The sequence below is a fragment of the Camelus bactrianus genome, chromosome 36 (assembly GCF_048773025.1).
Source record: "Camelus bactrianus isolate YW-2024 breed Bactrian camel chromosome 36, ASM4877302v1, whole genome shotgun sequence".
Lineage (NCBI taxonomy): Eukaryota > Metazoa > Chordata > Mammalia > Artiodactyla > Camelidae > Camelus > Camelus bactrianus.
The window spans coordinates 8,912,075-8,932,959 of record NC_133574.1 but is presented as its reverse complement, the minus strand read 5'-3'; the positions used below and the strand labels follow the sequence as shown (position 1 = coordinate 8,932,959).

The 20,885-nt window shown below is 36.0% G+C and overlaps 1 protein-coding gene and 1 pseudogene across 1 annotated transcript; both read left to right on the top strand.

Annotated features, from left to right (window-relative positions):
- Positions 1 to 7,925: 7,925 nt before the first annotated feature.
- On the top strand, positions 7,926 to 8,864 carry LOC141576125 (olfactory receptor 5M8-like). Its single transcript, XM_074358614.1, has one exon. It carries the CDS (start codon positions 7,926 to 7,928, stop codon positions 8,862 to 8,864), a length of 939 nt encoding a protein of 312 aa, XP_074214715.1.
- Positions 8,865 to 19,285: 10,421 nt separating this feature from the next.
- Positions 19,286 to 20,217, top strand: LOC141576151 (olfactory receptor 5M3-like; annotated as a pseudogene).
- Positions 20,218 to 20,885: the final 668 nt, after the last annotated feature.

Sequence of the window (20,885 nt, the reverse complement as noted above, 5' to 3'; positions counted from 1 at the left end):
TACCCACAATTGTTTTTTGTCACAACTAGTTATCATGAATCCAATTTTAGAATTAATTATTACTTATCTAGAAGTATTTTAATGCTAAAGGATGCACATACAAGTTGATTTTTTTAAGATGTTAACATTTCAGGTGACTTTGAAGCTACATAGCATAGGCAAAGTTGAATGTTTGCCAATTACCTGTAATGAGTCAAGTCCTGCTCCAAGTACCAAGGACACTTCAAGGAGCACTAGGATTGTATAGTTTTATGAAACTGCAAAGATAAAAATCAATACAATTTGCTAAGTGCTAGAGTATAAGAAAATGAAAGGGCTGATGCTCTAGAGGAATCAATTCATTTTGAGTAAATTAAAGATCATCTTATGAATGTACAAGGCAAGAATTTGCTCACCTTTTGTGCACCTGCTCCAACATATGCATATCTCCCAGCACAATGTTATGCCAGACCAGGCAGGATCTGACCCAAACAAGTGTCAGATGTTACATTCAAAGGAAAAGGAAAGGACACAGAACTGTAATGTCTCCCAACTGACATATTTTTCTCAGTTGTATTTCAAAGCATCCTTTGTCTCTTAGAGCTTATTTTTGCTCAGCACTTCCTGCAGAATAACATTCTCATATTCATTGACTCTATATTATCCCATACGATTATTTCCACCTTGCTACTGCTAGAGCTTGTTATTTAAATAAATTTATTTTGAAAGTCAGGTTGTCTTCAAATTTTGTTCAAACACAAATAGGTAGCTATTCTTGTAACTTTTAACATTCAATTAATAGTTTGTCAGATTCTACTTAAAGAAATATCTGGAGATATACTGCTTTTAAGCACACACTCATATAAAGTTGTGTAAAATTATTTCAAATGTTAACTCAAGGTCCATGTATCTATCTTTACCACCTAGCTTGGCTTGACACCAAATAAAGGTTCCCTAATGATTGTAGTGTTAAAAAAACATAAATGAATGTCCATTTTGAAAGTAAACAAAGTGCCTCCATTTTTACATATATAAGAAGACTTTTTTCGAATGGACCAATAAGTGACTCGAAGCATATTAGTTACAAGCCAGCAGTACTGCTCAGAAATACAAGTCCCCCATGTCACTGGCACTTATGACCGACACTAGCAACATGAAGCCCATGGTTTTGCACACACGCACACAAGTCTCAGGTAAAAGAGGTTTTTCACTAAGTACTTTCATGAATTGAGTGGCTGGCATTAGACAGTCTGTTTTTCAGTTCCTACTATGCTGTGCTGGCCATAGAATACGCATATGCTCATGAAGTACCTTTTCTATTAATGAATTATTTCAGTAGACCCTGGGTTTATACCCCAAAATTAGAAAATTCCCTTATTAATGATAAAGTATTTCATGAAGAATGTTAAAACCATCTCTTACATCCTTGCTCTTCTCTTTTTAAAGGTAAATCTTTTGGATTCTGCATTTATTGAACAAACTAAGAAATGTGATAATGGAAGAATTTAAAAACAGAATATTTACTAAACTTTTCTAAGGAACAATAGTTATGATATGATAGTTTATATTTTTCTTTCCACCTATCTGAAAGATCATGACTCTAATTGGTAGTTTTTCTAATGAAAACTGATCTATGTATATTTAAAAAATAATTGAATATTTCAGGGAACAGTAATGCTATAAGTCTAACATTTTTATTCATATATCATATATTTTATATTGAATAGTGGACATCTGAAGAATGTTTACATTTCACACTCACACATGCATACATGAAGGAGAGAGAAAGAATTAATATTTCCCAAAGATCAAGCACTGTTTTAATACATGTTGTCTCACTTAACGTGTTCACCAATAGTGTTATCTCAATATTATAGTTTCTCTTTTAAAAATGAGCCTACAGAGACTATGGGTTAATTATTAACCTAAAATCATGTAGCTTAGAAAGGAAGGCCAAATGTATCTGGTTTCAAAGGTTACTGATTATTTTTCTTATAATACCATCCTTTTTCACTGTATTTTTTGAAGGGGAAAAACCATGTCATGAATAAAACTATCCTTTTCTGTCTTCCAAAAATGCTGTTGATCAGGTATTTGCTAGCTGCATGCACCCTGAATGATACAATACATTGTAAGAAAACCTCCTGTTTTATAATCTAATAGCAAATTTTGCTTGTTGAATAAAGTGAGCTTTATAATCAGATCCTGACTCCATCATTTATCAGCTAAATTAATAGTTAAAAGCGTGAACTCTGGAATCAGATTTCCTGAGGAGGTTAGTCAACCTCTCTCTGCCTCAGTTTTCTCCTCTATAATATGTCTATATAGGGAAGCTGTGTGGAAGAAATGGTTTAATACCTAAAATACTTAGGACAGTGACTGTTACTTAGTTTTCCCTCAGTAAAAGCTAACTCATTGCTATTATTAGCTAAAAAATCACTTCACCTATTTGAGACTCATTTTCCTCTCACAGATTTCTGTATTTCTCCACTGTTACATTTAACATTTTTAAGATATAATACCCTTAAAAGTTTGGTTATTTAACTAAAAATCTGTGTTCCCCGTGCAGTAGTAAATGCTGTAAGGTCAGATGTAATGCTTGAAAGCAATTATTTCTCTATTGCTTAGTCTTGTACAATAGTCTGTGCTCCCTAAAAAATAGAGAGATGATAGATAGCTAGATAGAAGTATAGACAATTTTTACAAAGTGGAGATTGTGATATGACTTACAAAGTGATGGGAACTAGAAAACTTGAAACACACTGATGGAATCTTAAAAGTGTATATTTTATTCATGCATAATAAATCTATTTTTATTTCTTTAAACAGAAGAATTCATCTGGAAATGTTCAGAATAAGTCAGACAAGAGTGAAGTTTAATTTCCTGTGGTTGACCAGTTGTCCAATTTTGCAGCTTGTCATCTTTGTCTTGTTTCTGTTTATTTGTAGTATCTTTATTGTGGAAATATTAAGCCTAACTCTGGGGCTCACACCCTCATGTCTCTTTGCCAAGCTGCCAACCTCACACATTTTGGTTAACTTTTTATTTAAGAAGGTCATTTCCTTCTCCAACTTACCTGAACTGTATGACGTGATCACATTCCTGTTAACTCAGTATTTTGTTCCCGTTGCCCTCTGTGATAATGAAATCTACATAATTACCTGCAATTCATGTAGTTATAGCTTTGAATCCAAAACGTGGTGCATTGATATGGCCACCGTTGCCTGCATAAGTGGTTCTGTATAGACTTGTTTACCGTCAGAGTTGTTATCTCCAGAGCTGGCAACGTGGAACATCATTATGGCGGCTTGCCACTTTGTAGCTACTCAGACCAAATAAAATCTTTATTTACCAGAGACCATATTGGAACTATAGTATATGCCTAGAAGTATACAGGAGCCTCAAATTAGCATTTTTAAAACACATTTTCAATACTTTAAATCTCTGTAAGCCAGAGAAACCTCTCTGCTTTTGAATCTTATAAACATGGCTAGGTAATGATGCCTCCTGGAAAGAATCAATAGCAAAATTAAAATACTATCTTTCTTATCTGTTTGTCACTCTTCTTTAAAACTGAAAAATAAGTAGAAAAAGAACTGCAACATTTGAAAATATGAAGAAATCCAAAGTTGAATTACTACATAGATCTTTTTTTTTCCAGAAGCATAAAGAATCACTATATGAAAAATTTGAATGGTTCATATTTGATCATGTTTTTATGTATGAAGTATTATAAACATGATGTTTTTATTTGTCTTTCTTGATAGGAAGTGATTCCTTATTTAAATAACAGAATAAAATCTTATGAATTTTCAAAGAATTTTCAAGTGAGAGTCAAGAATAATAGCTATGTTATTGACTAACTGCAAATCTTTGGTTCTGAAGCCTTAATTCCTCAGTTTATAAATCTTATCTGTCTTGCAGTCTACAAATAGATGTCCAATGGTAATTCAATTGTGGAATGAATTTTCCTGATTTTAGCAAATCAGAATGCATGTGAAGGTAGCCATTGATTTGGGAATTGCAATATATTTAAAATTTACATTATTTTGATAGCCTTGGATTGAGAGATCTATTAGAATAAAGTGGATTTTTTCCTGGAAGACTTACTCTATTTAATGAACTTAATGGCAGCCTGTTTCACCTGGGCAAGACTATATTGAGGACAAGTTTCCTCTTATTTCACACCTCAGTCAATAGAAATATCTTAATGTGCTTGTGGTCACATATTAATTTAACTCAGCTTAAAACAGTCATTAAAGTTTATCAAAAGCAAGACACTGTAGCTTTTAAGAATGATTAAATATATGCATACTGCCTATGAAAGTGATGTTTATTCATTGAAAAAACTCACAACTATTTTACCATGAGACTTGCTAGGGTAAGAGAAAGAGTTAATGTATTTTAAAAAATTGTTTTGTGAGCACAGAGGAAGAAAAAAATAATTCTGGCTAAGGCTTGTAAGGTAGTTCTTTCAGAGGAGATGACTATGGAGCTGGGCTTTGGAAGTTGTATAGAATTTTAAAAGGTAGAGGTTGGGTGCAAAAGCATTTTCTAAAGAAAGAGGCAACTGATGGAAGGAGAATAGCTTGGTTGTGCCTGGGACACCAATTACAGACAAAAAATCCAGAAGAGGTGAGGCTCAATAATAAACTGGATCACACGAGGAGTGAAGGGAGAGCTTTGTCAACATAGACTTAATTTGGTGTAGATAGGAACCATCAATACTCTCTAACCTGAGTAGCACCATGAGGGGCATATAACTTTTTCATTTTTCAACATGTTTTAACATGTTCAACATGAGAGACAAGAATTCTGTGAAGAGCAATGCTTTCTTTTAACTGAGGTAGACAGTGACTGCATAAATGGCCACCATTGTTAATCAAGTAAATAACAGTCTCCTTCGCAGACCGTTTTTAGTTCTCTCCAAGATGTGTAACTTTTTCCTTCCATCGAGGGATTGGTATTAGAAAAAAATAATAAATTATTCACTTATCTATTTGTTCTTACTTCTTTATTGCTATTTTAGCACCCAATTTCTTTACAGATTTAGTGTTGTGCAGTTTCTGATTATCAAGGTCCTGAAGTGTATGGTCATGAATCACCCTTGTCTCCCAAACTGCTGAGGAGGAGCTGAGTTCCACTAACTTCTCAGGGGAAAAAAAAAGAAAAGCTATCTTCAAGGAACTGTTAATTGGCAGAATTGATTGCTTCATCCTGACTTTTTTTTTCCAAAATGCCATAGGGAAAAGGAATCAACCTTATAAATACAAGCAACCATTTCCTTCATTTGTAATTTTTGAAGGCCTATTGGTTTCCTTACATCTTTATAAGGAGGGCTGTTCATTTTGTGTGTGTTAGGAACTAGCTTAACTAGTGTATTTATACAATTTCTTATTTGCTAGGAATAAATGCATGGTTAGAGATAGTTAAAAAACTACATGGAAAGGTTAGAGTTAATTATATGGGAAGTGCTAATGCTCATACTTTGAGAATTTTTATTTCTTCTAAATACTAAACAAAGGAAAGGTAGAAACTAAAAATTCCATGTGGCTTTTTTTGCCTCACACATGGTCAGATCTTTACACACATTCTAACTTTTCAAATCCTCAAAGAAAACCCCTGGGACAACATTTCCAAGAACACTGAGACTTACAGAGGTAAGTTGTCTGCACAATTACAGAGCTTATGTGCAGCACAGTTGTGATTTTTCAGATGAAATCTTGCCAGTTCCAAGACTTATGTGTTGATTTTATGAGGTGAATATCAGTATTAAGGTGATCAGAAATATTTCACTACAAAATATATATTTTTTAAATTTTGGAAAGCACCAAGATACGTTGGGAGACCATTTGTAAAGAAGGCAAGATTGAAGAATAGGATATAAACACACAAGAGGGTACGATGTGATGGCTCAGTGTCCTCTGCTGGGAGATGAGAAACAGATAGCGAGATATTCTGCAGGTAAAACCAAGCACACACACTGGAGCAAGAGGTGAACTGCTTAGAATAATATGAAGAGGAAATAGGCAGTTCTTGAGGTGGTTCCAGGGAATAAGAGAGAGAGATAAGAAATAGGAGGGAGGAAAAATAAGAGAAACTGGTGATGTGTTATGAAGCTGGGGATTAAATACGGGATCAAATACTATAAAGCAGCCAGGGGAAAAATCCCATGTTAGGGTGCAGAGGGGAATTTAGAGAATAAATGTCTAATGTTTAAATTTTATTTTTTTTATTCTTTTTGTAACAAGTATTATCTTTCACCTGTGTTCCATAGAATTGCAGTGTGTGTGTGTGTGTGTGTGTACATTTTGGATGTCTAAATGGCATGGAATGGATAGAAAAGAGGTTGAAGGCAATTTTGAAAGATCTCAAGAGGCTAACTTCTGGGCTACCTAAGCATTGTCACCACAGTTTTTAAGTGAGTTGTAGCATGGTCCTTGAGTGTAAACTCTGAGGGATTAATTAAATTTTAACTAACAATTATCACTTGATGTAGATTTAGCTCGTATAGCAGTCAGACTTGTGGGAGTCTTGAGCACTGATTGCATTAGTTGGGTAATAGTTTCAATTCCTACTAGAGTGAAAGAAAATAACTTAAACAATTTAGAAGTTCAATTCTCATTTACATGAAATTCTGAAGTTCAGACATGCCATGATTTTAGGAGTTTCATTCTGCTTTTTCCACCATCCCATCCGGATGATCTGGGATGGCTTAGCACTCCACCCCTATTGCAGCCAGTGGTAGGCAGACAAGTGGAAGAGGAGGGCAAACCTGCATTATAAAGGGACAGATACAAATTGCACATTTCTCTTTAGTTACCTTCTCTTGTCTGGGACCTACTGTTGGGTGGTAGCAAATCTAGTTTGAGAATAACCAAAGAAAAGGGAAGTTGTTGTGGTTGTCTTCTTTGTTTACTTTGGTTTTGCTTTGTTTCTTAACTGCTGCCCCATAAAAACAAACTCTGGATCCAAGGATCGAAACTCATACAGGTATGGGGGAGGTACTGCTTCTAGTTTAGACTCTGTTCAAATCCAAGCCTGTGGGTCTGTCCTGTCACATGACCCTTCAATCTGTTCTCACAGTGAAAGCAACATGCTGGACTAAGGAATTTCTATGGTCTAATTCAGGTCCTGCAACTGAAAAAGTAACTTTGTCAAAGTTTATTGAATTAACTAGAAAAATGTTAAAAAGGCTTTTGAAAGTTTTCCTGTACATTATATTGGTTCCCATTCATGATAAAAGGTTTGCAGCTGTTCAGCTTTTCGAAGATTTATCTTTTCTTTTATTTTTTCCCCCAATTAGCACCTAGTCATTGTAAAATAGGAATACGAAGATTTCACATCTTACAGAGGTGAATTAAGGTATATATTTTAATTTATCACTTAGTGCCTTATTACAAACAAAATAAATGATTTCAACTGTCATGTCCTGGAAGAAATAATTGTTATCAGAGAAAGAACTTTTGGTATAATATTCTTGACTGCTAATTAAGTTATCTGGTAAATTCAATTAGATAAGTGGTGACTGTCCATTTGTTTATTGGCACTGAGTGCTAAATCTGGGATGAGGAATTTGATGTAAGCTTAAGTAAAATGTGGAGAACAGACAGAGTAGAAGTGGAAATGAGTAAGATATGTAGTGCAAAAACCAAAAAGATAAATAGACAAAGAGAAATAACAGAAAAATTAACAAAGAAAAACAATTGAAGTAGTTGAATGACAGACACCCAGCATCGGTTTGAGCTTATTTGCTAGTGTTTAATTAGATCTAGTTTTAATCAAACCACTATGTCTGGGGTCTCTTAGGACAAAGACAAGTCATAGAAAATGAAAGCAAAAAATTCAGAGAAAAAAAATAATGTTCTAAGATTCTGTGATATTTTTTGCCACTTAAAAAAATCCTGTGTTGATCCAAAGTTCTCATTTTCCATTGAAGAAAATTATGAGAAGAAACTTCACTTCAGTGACTGAGTTCATTCTTTTGGGACTGACCAGTCACCTCGAATTGCAGATTCTCTTCTTTGTGCTGTTTCTGGCCATTTACGTGACCACGGTGGCAGGAAATCTTGGCATGATCATCCTCATCTGGGTCCACGTGCGGCTCCACACGCCCATGTACTTTTTCCTGAGCCACTTGTCCTTCGTGGATCTGTGCTTCTCTTCCAATGTGACTCCAAAGATGCTGGAGATCTTCTTATCAGAGAGGAAAACCATCTCCTATTCTGCTTGTCTGGTGCAGTGTTACTTCTTTATTGCCCTGGTCCATGTGGAGATCTACATCCTGGCTGTGATGGCCTTGGATCGGTACATGGCCATCTGCAACCCTCTGCTTTATGGCAGCAAAATGTCCAGGAGCGTGTGTGCCTCCCTCATCACAGTGCCTTATGTGTATGGGGCACTCACTGGTCTGATGGAGACCATGTGGACCTACAGCCTCGTCTTCTGTGGCCCCAATGAAATTAATCACTTCTACTGTGCTGACCCTCCACTGATTAAGCTGGCTTGTTCTGACACCTACAACAAAGAAACATCAATGTTTGCTGTGGCTGGATGTAACCTTTCCTTTTCTCTCCTCATCATCCTGGTTTCCTACCTTTATATTTTTCCTGCTATCCTGAGGATTCGTTCCTCAGAAGGAAGGTGCAAAGCTTTCTCTACCTGTGGCTCTCACCTGACAGCTGTCACCATATTCTACGCAGCTCTTTTCTTCATGTACCTCAGACCACCCTCGAAGGAATCCGTGGCACAGGGGAAAATGGTGGCCGTGTTTTATACCACTGTGATCCCCATGCTGAATCCCATGATCTACAGTCTGAGGAACAAGGATGTGAAAGAGGCTCTGATCAGAGAACTGTTCAGCAGGAAACTGCTTTCTAAATAAATTTGGGCGCTAATTTTAGTTAAACACTTTTATTTTATATGTCTTATGACCTTCTCTTAGATCTTAATACAAAAATAATTTGTCCAAATCCATATACTTTTCTTGAAAGGCTGGGGAAAATTTCCATAGAGAAAATTTAACTAAAAGGAATCTGAGTATCAATGTCAACTGTTAAGAATTTTGAATTCTCCAGGAAAACTTTGCTTGTTGAGACCCAAAAGTAAAGACCTGTACGTTGATGGATCATTGCCAGTAAGAAATTCAATTTACCCTCTGGGAAAAAAAATATTAAAGCTAGAATTGTATTTTATCTTTGGAAGGTTTAATCGTACAGTTTTAGCTGTCTCTTAATGGGGATTATTCACTTTAACATGTAGCCAATAACTTAAAAAAAAAAAAAACACTTTTGTACAACTTTACTAAATAAACGTGCCTTTCTTACAGCTGAAAACCAGCATTGCACTTGAAATTTCAGGGTGGGGAAAATTTCCCCCCTACCTCATTTGAGTTCTTTTGACTAGTCTAATAATTAAATGGACACAAGAAAGATAAATATAATGAAACAATTTAATTCATATGCAAAGTGTTGTCATAAAAAAAGTGACCAAAGCAAGCTGTTTACATACCATTTTTAGACAAGACACCATTATTTGTGAAGATTTAACAAGACCAAGGCGCTTGTGCTGGGGTACTGAAGTAATGAAGAAGTCACGAGGTTTGTTAGACAGCTTTCTGAGGCCTGGATTCCCTTACTGTGTTGACAAAGATGCTCTCTATCCTCCTGCTAAGGAGGATACCTTTATGTGGGAGATTTATTTCTCACATTTGAGGAAAAGAGGAGGGTCAGAGTTTTTTTTAAATAAATTTTTTTTCACTACCTGTTTCTCAAGTAACTTCATTTCAAAGTAACCAGTATGCAACTGTGGTTCATCTTGGGGTGCCCTTCTCTGAGCCCCAGCAAACTCATCCAGTCTACAACACAAGTCTCATCTCATTTAACTCATCTGCAGCTTAATTCTTGGCCCTCCTTCCATTAAACTCAACTCTGGCCTGAAATACACCATAGCCTTTTTCCCCTGGGAAGCATGCTTATCTTGCCATGATATATTCCTGCCTATTCTCTTTGAACTCATGAAGGAAAACAAAGAAAAAATATTAATTGGTCAAATTGTATTTCTTATAAGTCTGAATGAAGAGATATACAGTTACTTGATAATGCATTGAACATGCGTCTAATACTAGTATATCAACCCATGAAGTGTGCAATATAGTTATAATAAAATGTCACCTCACATTTGCAGAGCACTTTGTAAATTCCATGGTCCTTTTCCTTACCCCCACTCTATTGCACAGAATATGAAGAGTAGATGATATTTATTTTCAATGGGAACCATGTGAACAGAAAATATTTTTCCTATAAAGACAAAAACCTTGCAGCTCAAATGTTAGACTGACCACAGAGAGTCAAATCCAGTACCAGCTCTTCCAGTCTTGTAGATGTGGGTTTTCTGGGTGCTGATGCAAACAGATCCCTTGAAGGTGATTGGAGCTTTAAGGATAATCAGCTGCAGGGAAGATGAGAAGCCAGCGATGAGGTGCACACAAGGTGAGTGGTGAGAACAGAGACCCCTCATGGTGCTGGGGCTGTTGAAGGGCTCCCATCTCTGCACCAGCAGAGTCCACGAGAACAACAACAAAACCAAAGTAGTCTGTTTAGGCTTTGACTGATGGAGACATTAAAAATAATCCCATCTGAAAATTTAAAACAATAATTGAATTATTTTGTCAATTTGAGGTTTAGATTTACACTGCTTTCATGATCTGTCAGATCCTAAGCTCGAAAAAAAAAAAAATTGAAGGGCTCCTTGTTTAGGAAACACTGCATGGGACTGGCACAGACATACACAAATACATGTCAAAGGAGTGAACTCTCAGCCACTCAGACCACCAAGAATTTCCACAGAGAAACTCCTGTTCCTGCAAAGTTTCAGGAAAATAAGAAAAAACATAGGTGGATACTCTCAACTTCAGATATTTGCATTACTTGATGCAAATTATGGCAAAAATACACTTAGTAGTTGAAAGCAATAAAGGTTAAATTTAAAACTATGAGACTATAGATTGCAATGTACAACCAGAACTTCAGAGGAAACCGACAATTTAGAATTGAGGAAAAACTGGGTTTGTCAGGAAAACCAGCTTCCAAGAAGGAGAAAAAATAGGTGACTATACACACACACACGCACACACACACACATATAAATACAGACGACATAGAGCAATAATACCGTATAATTTGTGGGTTCAAAAAGATATAACTGACTTCCTAGAAAACAATAGATTATCAAGCAGGAGGAAGTGATGGTAGCTAAGTTTTTTTTTTCCTTTGATCTTTGTATTTTTAGGATAGTAAAAACATTGGGTATCTTTAGATTTATTAAGGTTAGTGTGGGTGTTAATCTACCAAATAGTATTAATGAAAGATTAAACATGGAATCTATCTAGCCAAAATTCGGGAGAAAGATGGTCAGTAGATAACACATTTATAGTGTTGACTATGTGCAGAATGATATTCAAAGCTCTTTACAGACTTTTTCCCAGATATTTACAGATGTTTTGTCAATAGTCATCAGAACAACTGAGACATGTGATGTTACTGTCTCAATATTAAACTCAGAAAACCTGAAACAGAGTCATTAAATGACTTGCCACAGATTATACAGGAAGTAACAGGTGGAGCTGGAAATTATGATGTGATCGAGCTCTAATTTATGGTAGTATGTTATAATACTACTGAATCAGTCCATAAGAGTGCAGGACAAAAAGCACAGCAAATTATGAACAGTTCTCAATAAAACACATTTAAAGAACCAAGTCACATGTCACGATGTGCTCAACTTCACTCGTGATCAGGAAAATGCAAATTATAACTACAAGCTATCTGTACCTACACATACCACCCAGCATAGGGAAAAAAAAGATAAAAAAAAAACCCTCCAATATTAAGAATTGGAGAGACTGTGTAGCAACCGGACTACTTACATAGTGCTGGTCAGAAAGTAATTGATAGAACCAGTTTGTAAAACTTTTTGCAGTTTGTAAAACTCAATATCAGCTTGAGCACAATATATGCATATCCTGCAAACCAGCAACTCTACCCAGAGTTCTACCAGGCAGAAATGCATGAATGTGGACATACAGAGATATTTGCAAAAATATATTTTGTAATAGCTGCATCTGGGTGCATTCTAAATAGTTCTCAAAAATAAGAAGAATATATAAATTAAGTACAGTCATACAATGGATACTATACAGCAGTGGTAATAAAAGAGCTACTGCTGTGCTCACTACCTTCAGCAGCTTGAGTGGAAATCATGCTGTAGACTGAATATTTGTGTCCCGCCAACATTCACATGCTACAACCTAACCCCCAGTGTGGCGGTGCTAGATGCTGGGGACTTGGCTGGTGATTACATCAAAGGCATAGCCCTCAGGAATGGGATTAGTTATTTAGTTATTAGAGTATGCTAGCTAGTCATTCATGTATTTACGTATACTTGTTGATTATTTTCTATCAGGTGCTGTTATTGTCATGGGGAGTAATCAATCTCTCCTACCTGTCACATTCCATGTGTTTTTCTTCTGGAAATTAATCATCTACAGCTATTACTATTTATTTACATATCATAGGCATCCATTCAAAGTGCAAACTCCTCCACAGGGAGGATGTTATTTTCATATTTGTATTCTAAAAATTAAAAAGCATTGAACTTTGTGTTAAGTATATTTTTGCTGACAACTTTTAATTCTCAGGTGACTCATTTCTCTGACCTTAGAGCAACACTTTCAGTGTGTTCCCACTTTTAATATGTTCATTATTCTTGTCTTAATAGTTGGTTATCTGGGGGAAGATAATAGCTCAGTGGTAGAGCAGGTGCTTAGCATGCACGGGGTCCTGGTTTCAGTTCCCAGTACTTCCATTAAAACAAACAAACAAACAAAATTACCTCCCCATCCCCAAAATATATATAAACAAATAAAAATTTTTAAAAACAAAAAACAAACAAAAAATAGTTGGTTATCCAATATATACATAGATACCTCTGTCCTCTCTCAGTTTTGAACTCTTCTTCACCATGACCACCAACACATTGCCACCACCACTGTCATCACCATCAACCACAATAACAAATATAATCTCTTGTTGGGTTCCAGAAAATGAGCTGGACTTGGTGGAAGACATAATGCATCAGTAGATGACTGAACTGGGAAATATGAAATGAAGGTTTGATGAAAAACTCACTTTGTCTTTGTGGGATTCCGTTCGTCAGTGTTCAGAATGAACTTTACCTGTGTTATCATCAATGTCTTTTCTAACCTATGTATCTATATGTATATATGAAAGCATGTAGACAGAATTCCAAGCATTTCCAAATTTAGATTATGATATTTCTTTGACATATAACTTATCTAGATTTTTTTTTTTTAATTTCCCTAAGTAATGAGATACTTAAATTTTTAATTTTGTCCTCAGTCCCCAGCTTACTGGCATAGTGTGATTGCAAACACAACCTGAATGCAGATCATTTGTTGAAAAGCTTTTAGACTTGCTGTATGGCATATGTATTGATGTCTAATTATGGAAACACTACTGAGATACCATAACTAAAATCTTTTGCCTATTTTTACAATATTTATCCTGGTACAGTTTTTTTTCCCCTTTAAAGGAGGTACTGGGGTTTGAACCCAGGATAAGGTCTACCACTGAACTATACCCCTCACTTCCAGCATGGCACAATTTTTAACCACAGTTTCAGTGATTTAAAAAAATATTTTATATCTCTCCTTAGATAATCAACCAATGCCTCACATATGACAAAGACATGTTCAGAAGAAACCAAACTGAAGTGACAGAATTTATTCTCTTGGGTCTGGCAAGCTGTTGCAGGTTGCTTTCTTTGTATTGTTCCTTGCAGTTTACATAGTCATTGTGATAGGAAACTTGGACATGATTGTCTTAATCAGAACTGATGCTCGACTTCACATGCCCATGTTCTTTTTCCTCTCAAGTTTGTCTGTTCTAGATCTGTGTTTCTCCACAAATGTCACTCCCAAAATGTCAGAGAATTTCTTATCAGAGAGGTAGACTATCTCATATGCAGGCTGTCTGGTGTAGTGCTATATCGTCATGGCTGTGGTCCTTACAGAGCACTACATGCTGGCCATCATGGTGTACAACTGCTATGTGGCCATCTGCAATCCTCTGCCCTACAGAAACCCAAGAAACAAGAAAGAGTTAGAATCAGGTTACTTGGCTGGTCTGAAAAACCTCAAATATTAGATCCAGAAACATACGTTTTTGGGGTCACAGGCTGAATTACTATGGGGTGAGAGAAGGAGTGCCCAGTGGAGGAATGTGTCCAGTAGTCCAAGTACTAGGCAACCCTGTGGTGTTTCCCTTCAAATCTCGACCTGTTTCATAAAAGATGCAAGAACACACTAAGCAGCAGTTCATGTATAATGATTATCACTGTCTTCTTAAGTTAATGTTAGTAAAATCTAAGCATTAGTTCAACAAGTGAGTCTTTTGCTTAAAAACAATTTTGCTAATAGAAACTCAGTTTATCAATACTGTGATTGTTATGATCATGAGAAATGGAATGTGGCCTTCAGGGTTTGTGAGCATTTATTTAAAATGCGTTGACTGATAGGTGGTCCAAACGGCCTTGCTTCTCAGTTATTATTATTAAAAAACTTATTCAGTTAATGTTAGCTAATATTATGTAATTATATATTATATGCATAGGAGGCAGGGAAAAGAGGACTCAGAAATAAATAATAAATGTGAAAGCTGAGTTTTTAACATCTATAATAGTATCTTATCTTTGGAGAAAGGGGAGAGACAAAAAGTAAGCTCAAAGTTTTCAGGCTATGTTTGCCTGAGAAACAGAGACATCTATGACCTTAATCCAATTTCTTTGTGTTAGATTTGGGAATAGAGGGTAGACATCACACTTATTCCATTAGATTTTTAGAATTCAAGTACAAGGGTGGCCTGTGTTCTTTTTTTCCTCACTGAACCACAAGCAACAAATCCCCCAAACAATGATTGTCGTACGTGTCTGGCTGGAGAGGGAGGGTCTCAGTCTCCCAAGGGCTTCTGTGCTCCAGCAGAGTGTGGTAGCTCCAAAGTGTTTCCTGTTTCTCAAAGGAACAAAAAACACATAAAGTTAAAAAATTAAGAGGTTGCAGAGTTCCTAATATGGAGAAAGCATCCAGTAAGAATGGCGGTATGAAACTAGAGCATGAGGTCCATGAGAGCAGGTACTATTATTATATTTCCCTGGATTTCAGGCACATAGTAAATAGACAAACAAATAAACAAATAAATGCATGTTACTGTCTAAAGACAATGACACCAAGGTTAAGAATGCTGTGTTTTCCAATGCTTTGGGGGTAGACATACCCTCTAAAATACAGGAACAACCCTGTGGAAAGCAGAGTAGGGATTAGTCAAGTTAACTTTCTTCCACTTTGGAAAATGGATCCTTAAAATATGAATTAAGCTCAATTAGAGGAATAAAGTTGCACAGCTTACAATATAGAGATTGTGGGCTAAAAATTGTACCCATGGCATTTGCAATTATGTCAGTAAAAATTAAAATTATATTCCTCAAGTACATTAATTTATTTTCTCTCCAAAATGGGTAGAAATTATAGACATGAGAAGGATAGCTATTGTAGATCATCTTCTATCAATTAAAATAATTTATTAAGACAAGATCGGATGCATTCAGGGTGGTATGGGGAATTTTTTTTACAGTGTTAAGAAATAGAACAAAATATAAACAACAGCAATAAAAAGTGGTCACCCCTAATGCAAGAATTAAGTTGGGTTTTAGAGAAGTTCATTAATTCTTTCTGACAAGGGGAAGCTCATCTGAGGCTCATTACATGTGTATATGACATCCTTTTTTATTCTCTCATTGCTTACAATTCTTTCTTACTGAAAAATGGGAGGAATGTTCTTCATTAATACAAAGAATTGTGCTAACTACAGATTATTTGAAATATATGTTGTGGCTGATGCAATATCGACATGTTTATTATCACATGGGAAACTAAGAACCACTCCCACCCACAAATGCAGCACAGTCATCAGTATACAGAGAAAACACTGTAAAAAAAAGAGGACAAAAAGCAAAACCTCAAGTCCTTTTAGACTTATAATTAATTAACTAATTTAAAAAACTCTAATTCTGCTGAGAGTTATTTTGCTCTTGAGTTTCATTTTCCATTACAGTTGATGCCATCTGTAGCATTTTAATTATCTCTGCAGCTTTCTGTCCATATTCTCCAGTGAGAAAGCCCCACAGTGGGAAATCCAGCTCTTACAAAGCCTTCTGAATCATGCAGTGGTGACACCACATGAGATGTTCCCAAGAACATTTTTTCTTCATGCACAGGTAGGTTCATGCACAGGTAGAGTCTGTGTATTTTCATAAAGTCAGTCCGGAGTGTGAGCCCTCTAGGTTGCCCTTGTAATTCTCCATAGGAAGAGCATGTTCTGGAAGGGTTGTTAGGAGGTGTAATTAGAAAGGCCCCACTGTGGCAGTGGTGGTCAGCTGTGGTTGGGGGCTCTGGTTTGATGCCCTTGTCCAAGAAATGCAGTCATTCAGTGACAAAAGTGTACACCATACTACATAACAATGAGAGTTCTCCCCATAAAGGGTCACTACGTGGCAATCAAACCTTTGTGTTTCTGTTTTCTCTGCTAAAGACATTTTCTCTTTAGTGCAAGTGCTGGTCTCAGTCTCTCCCTCTCTGTCTTTCTGTCTCTGCTTCTCTCTCTTCCTCATATACAAACATAAAGTCATGAAATTAAACTTTTATATATACTAATACATATAAGATACCAGTAACATATGTTCAAACACAGTTCTTGATAAAGAAGCACAGTGGACCTCAAAAGATTCATAAATGATCCTGTGCTCCTTAGAATCCAGACCATCTTTTCCTCATTCTACCTTCTACAGACTAGTGGTTGGGGTTTCACATGGGGGTAACCTGAGGAAATATCTTATCCTTGCATGTGATCTTCTAGCATTCTCTGCCCTGTTACAACTAGCTCCCTGAGGAAGCCTGTAAGACTCGGGCAGTTGTAAATCATGGGCCCAGCATTTCTTAGGGTAGCCAATTATCTTGGTTTGCCCAGGACTGAGGTGTTTCTCTCAGTCAAAACTTAACATTCCTAGACTGGGAAATTTCTGGCTAAACTGGGTGGCAGCTGTTTATGTCACATTTCTCCCACCACAGACTGAACTGGTAGCAGACATAGATGGATTTCATTACAGGGCCAACTGTTTGAATCTCATTCTGCTCCCCTGTGCAGATTTGTCATTCAGTGGCTACTAAAATTGAAGGCCTCCTTGGAGCTGAAGACTCGGCTCATGTAGCTTGACTTACTCACTGATACGCTTCTCACTGAGTGCTTAAAGCCTGATACTGTTTTCCTTTTGCTTACGTTTCTTGATGACATTTGCTATAAAAGTGAAAAAACAGTTTAAAAAATTCTCATTACATATGTAAGGTTTATTAATCATCAAATAAATCAATAACGTTGTAGAAAATGTTTCTTTGTAATGCCTGTATAGAGCGTATAGAGGAGGCTGGGAATATAAACAGATTTCTTACCTAAATATGTGGGAAATGGCTAATTATTTGGAAGAAGAGGCAAAAAGAATCATGCAGATCTCCCTGCAGCACAAAGGATATTTGAATAGATTTGACAGCATTCTCTATTTCCCTCCTTTACCAGTTCATGGTTAGATGAGGTAACACCTCTTTGTATTTGGCATTTTGGCAGAGGCAACCTAGAATGTAGGTCTTTTTACTTTATTTTAGTCACTACCAACATTCCAGGGGAGGATGAAAATCATCTCATTTTTCCAATCGGCATCTGATATCTATCATGTAAATTTCAACCAAGAGATAAGTAGTGGGAGGGACAGATATAACAAGGAAGCTAAGATAGAGACAAATTCTAGGGGATGAAAAAGGAAGGACAGATCTCAACTAATAATGGGTAGGAAGAGAAATAGGCAAGAAACAGGTTGGTCATAACAGCTTATTATAGATAAGAGAAGAACCAGTGATTTTTCTGGAAATTGTTAACTACATGAATGAATGGATGAATAAATAAATATAAAAGTGATGATGATGTTTTTCTAACTTGTACTTTGATGACAAATACAGGATATTTTCATGAAGAACCATCAGCTGTGCACTCCCATGGCTCATAAATAAACGGACCATAAGTAAAATCTTACTGCTGGTAAATGAGCTCAAAATATTTAAACTAGCATATCAGAATGTGCTAGAAGGACCCAGAATCCAGACAGATCAGCCATCTTAATCTGATACAGTCAAAAAAATAAAAAAAAGAAACTTCCTCTCTAAACCCTCAAAAATTTTCCTTCACTTTCTGGTACATTTAAAAAATTTCATTAAAGTGTAAATAATTATAGAATAATAATACAGTCCTTCATTTAGTATTCTGTTGTTCCTAATGTATTCAAAGTTCTAAGAAAAAAGGAAGAGACTGCTATAGAATGTGTTAATGCTTCAAGACTCAAGGGAGAAGAGTTTAAAAAAATGGAGGTGATGCTTCAATTTATCTCTTTTAGGCTTATTTGCAACATGGACAATGGCTGGCAAGGATTCATTTTCTTATGCTGATTTTCCAAATAAAAAAAATCACCAAATCAATATAATGTTTTAAGAGGTTTTTTTTCTTTTCTTTTTTCCAATAAAGTTAGTTGTTTTATTTTAAACCATTTTATACAGTGTTATTAAGTCATTTTTTAAAATAAAAGACATCTCAAGCTTTCAAGGTTAAGAAATGGAGGTATCATTTAACTTTCTGATTATGGATCAGCATTTCTTTGCCTATGACTTTGAATAAATTTCTTACATATTTTATAGACCTTCTAACTCTATAAATCTAGTGAATAAAAAAATGTATGCACTTCCTAAAAGTTGGGGCCATTAGTAAAAATTCTTTCCCTTTCCAGGAGAGAGCAAGAACAAAAATTCTTCTTTTAAACTTTTTCTTTATAAACAAGTAAAAGTAGATGCAATAAGTTATGTCATTATATTCTATACTTTTATATTATTCTGCCAGTTTCTCTGTAAAAGAAAACTTATGTATATATATGTGCATAAGAGAAAGAAATACTGCTAAGTAAAGACATGGGGGAAAGGAGAGGAGAGATAAAAAGAAAACTTGCAGAGGAATTGAAAGAGAATGGATCGGTAAGATAAAATACAAATGAAGAATGACTATATTTGAGATGTGTATTTTTTATTTCTGTTTATTTTATTAGACAAAGTGCATCTCTGCCTGGATCAGATTCAAGAAAATGCTCAATTTTACTGACGTGACAGAATTTATTCTCTTGGGACTAACTAGTCGTCCTGAATTACAGCTCCTGTTCTTTGTGGTCTTCTTACTGGTCTACATTGTCACCCTGGTTGGGAACGTTGGTATGATCATACTCATCAGGGTCAGTCCCCAGCTCAACAGCCCCGTGTATTTTTTCCTCAGTCACTTGTCTTTTGCAGATGTGTGGTTCTCCTCTAATGTCACTCCCAAAATGTTGGAAAATTTGGTGTCTGAGACCAAAACTATTTCCTACCCTGGTTGTATAGTGCAGTGTTTCTTCTTCATTGCCTTCATCCATGTAGAAGTCTTCATCCTCACTGTGATGGCCTTTGACAGGTACATGGCAATTGGCAACCCTCTGCTCTATGGCAGCAGAATGTCAAGGATTGTCTGTATTTGACTGATCTCTTTCCCTTATGTATATGGCTTCTTTATTAGTTGCATCTCCACATTGTGGACCCATGGCTTGTACTTCTGTGGGAACATTGAGATCAACCACTTCTACTGTGCAGACCCAGCCCTCATCAAGATGGCCTTAGCAGGAACCTTCATTAAAGAATACACCATGTGCACAATGGCGGGTCTCAACTTCTCTTACTCTTTGCTAGTCATTATCATCTCCTACATATTTTCCTTATTGCCATCCTAAGAATGCTCTCAGCAGAAGGAAGAAAGAAAGCCTTCTCCACGTGTGGATCTCATTTGACAGCTGTCACCATATTTTATGGAACTCTCTTCTTCAGGTACCTCAGAAGTCCAACTGAAGAGTCCGTGGAGCAGGGGAAAGTTGTGGCTGTGTTTTATACCACGGTGGTTTCCATGTTGAATCCCATGATCTACAACCTCAGGAACAAAGATGTGAAGGAGGCCATGAGCAAAGTGATCAGTAGGACATACTTAATGAAATAAAATAGAAACTTAAAATGTATGATGAGGCCCATGGTTCAATATAAAGGTTAGAATTAACCATTTCTCTTGGGTAATGTTGAGAAAAATTGTTATTTTTGTTTTCAATGAACAGACAAAGATACTATACAATAGAATAAGGAATAAGGTGTAAGGATAAAAGCAGCACATTGTAAACAGGACTCCCTGGGTCTATAACACATGACGATATGAAAGCATGCTGACAACAGCATCCTTTCCCACACAGTGTCAAATTCGGCAGGTCATTTTGTACCTGGAAGCATTTGTTATGGCTTTTCAGTATTTTACAATTCCACTCTTTCAATTCTGTTTTTAGAAGAACTGTAATAGTCCGTTCTTGCATCCAGATGAGGTGGTGGTTCATGATGTATGTTGTTATTTTTAAATACTGAAATTGACTATTATTTCACTGGTAGTCATTGGTATAATTGTAGACAACAGCCCTGACAGTGGAATAATTTCTGCGGAATATGTTATAAGCTCCATGTAAGAAATGCTAATGAATTTAACTGTATGCTATATGAGTTTACCTTTTCAAATGTATGCTAATTAATTAAATAAGCCTCATTTATATGTAAACATATGTATTTAAATCCTATTTGTATCTTACCTTATAATGACTATCAGAAGGTTGTAACACAATCTCATTG

Excerpts from the sequence above, each read along its gene's own strand:
- LOC141576125 (XM_074358614.1), top strand. The coding sequence starts at position 7,926 with ATGAGAAGAAACTTCACTTCAGTGACTGAGTTCATTCTTTTGGGACTG.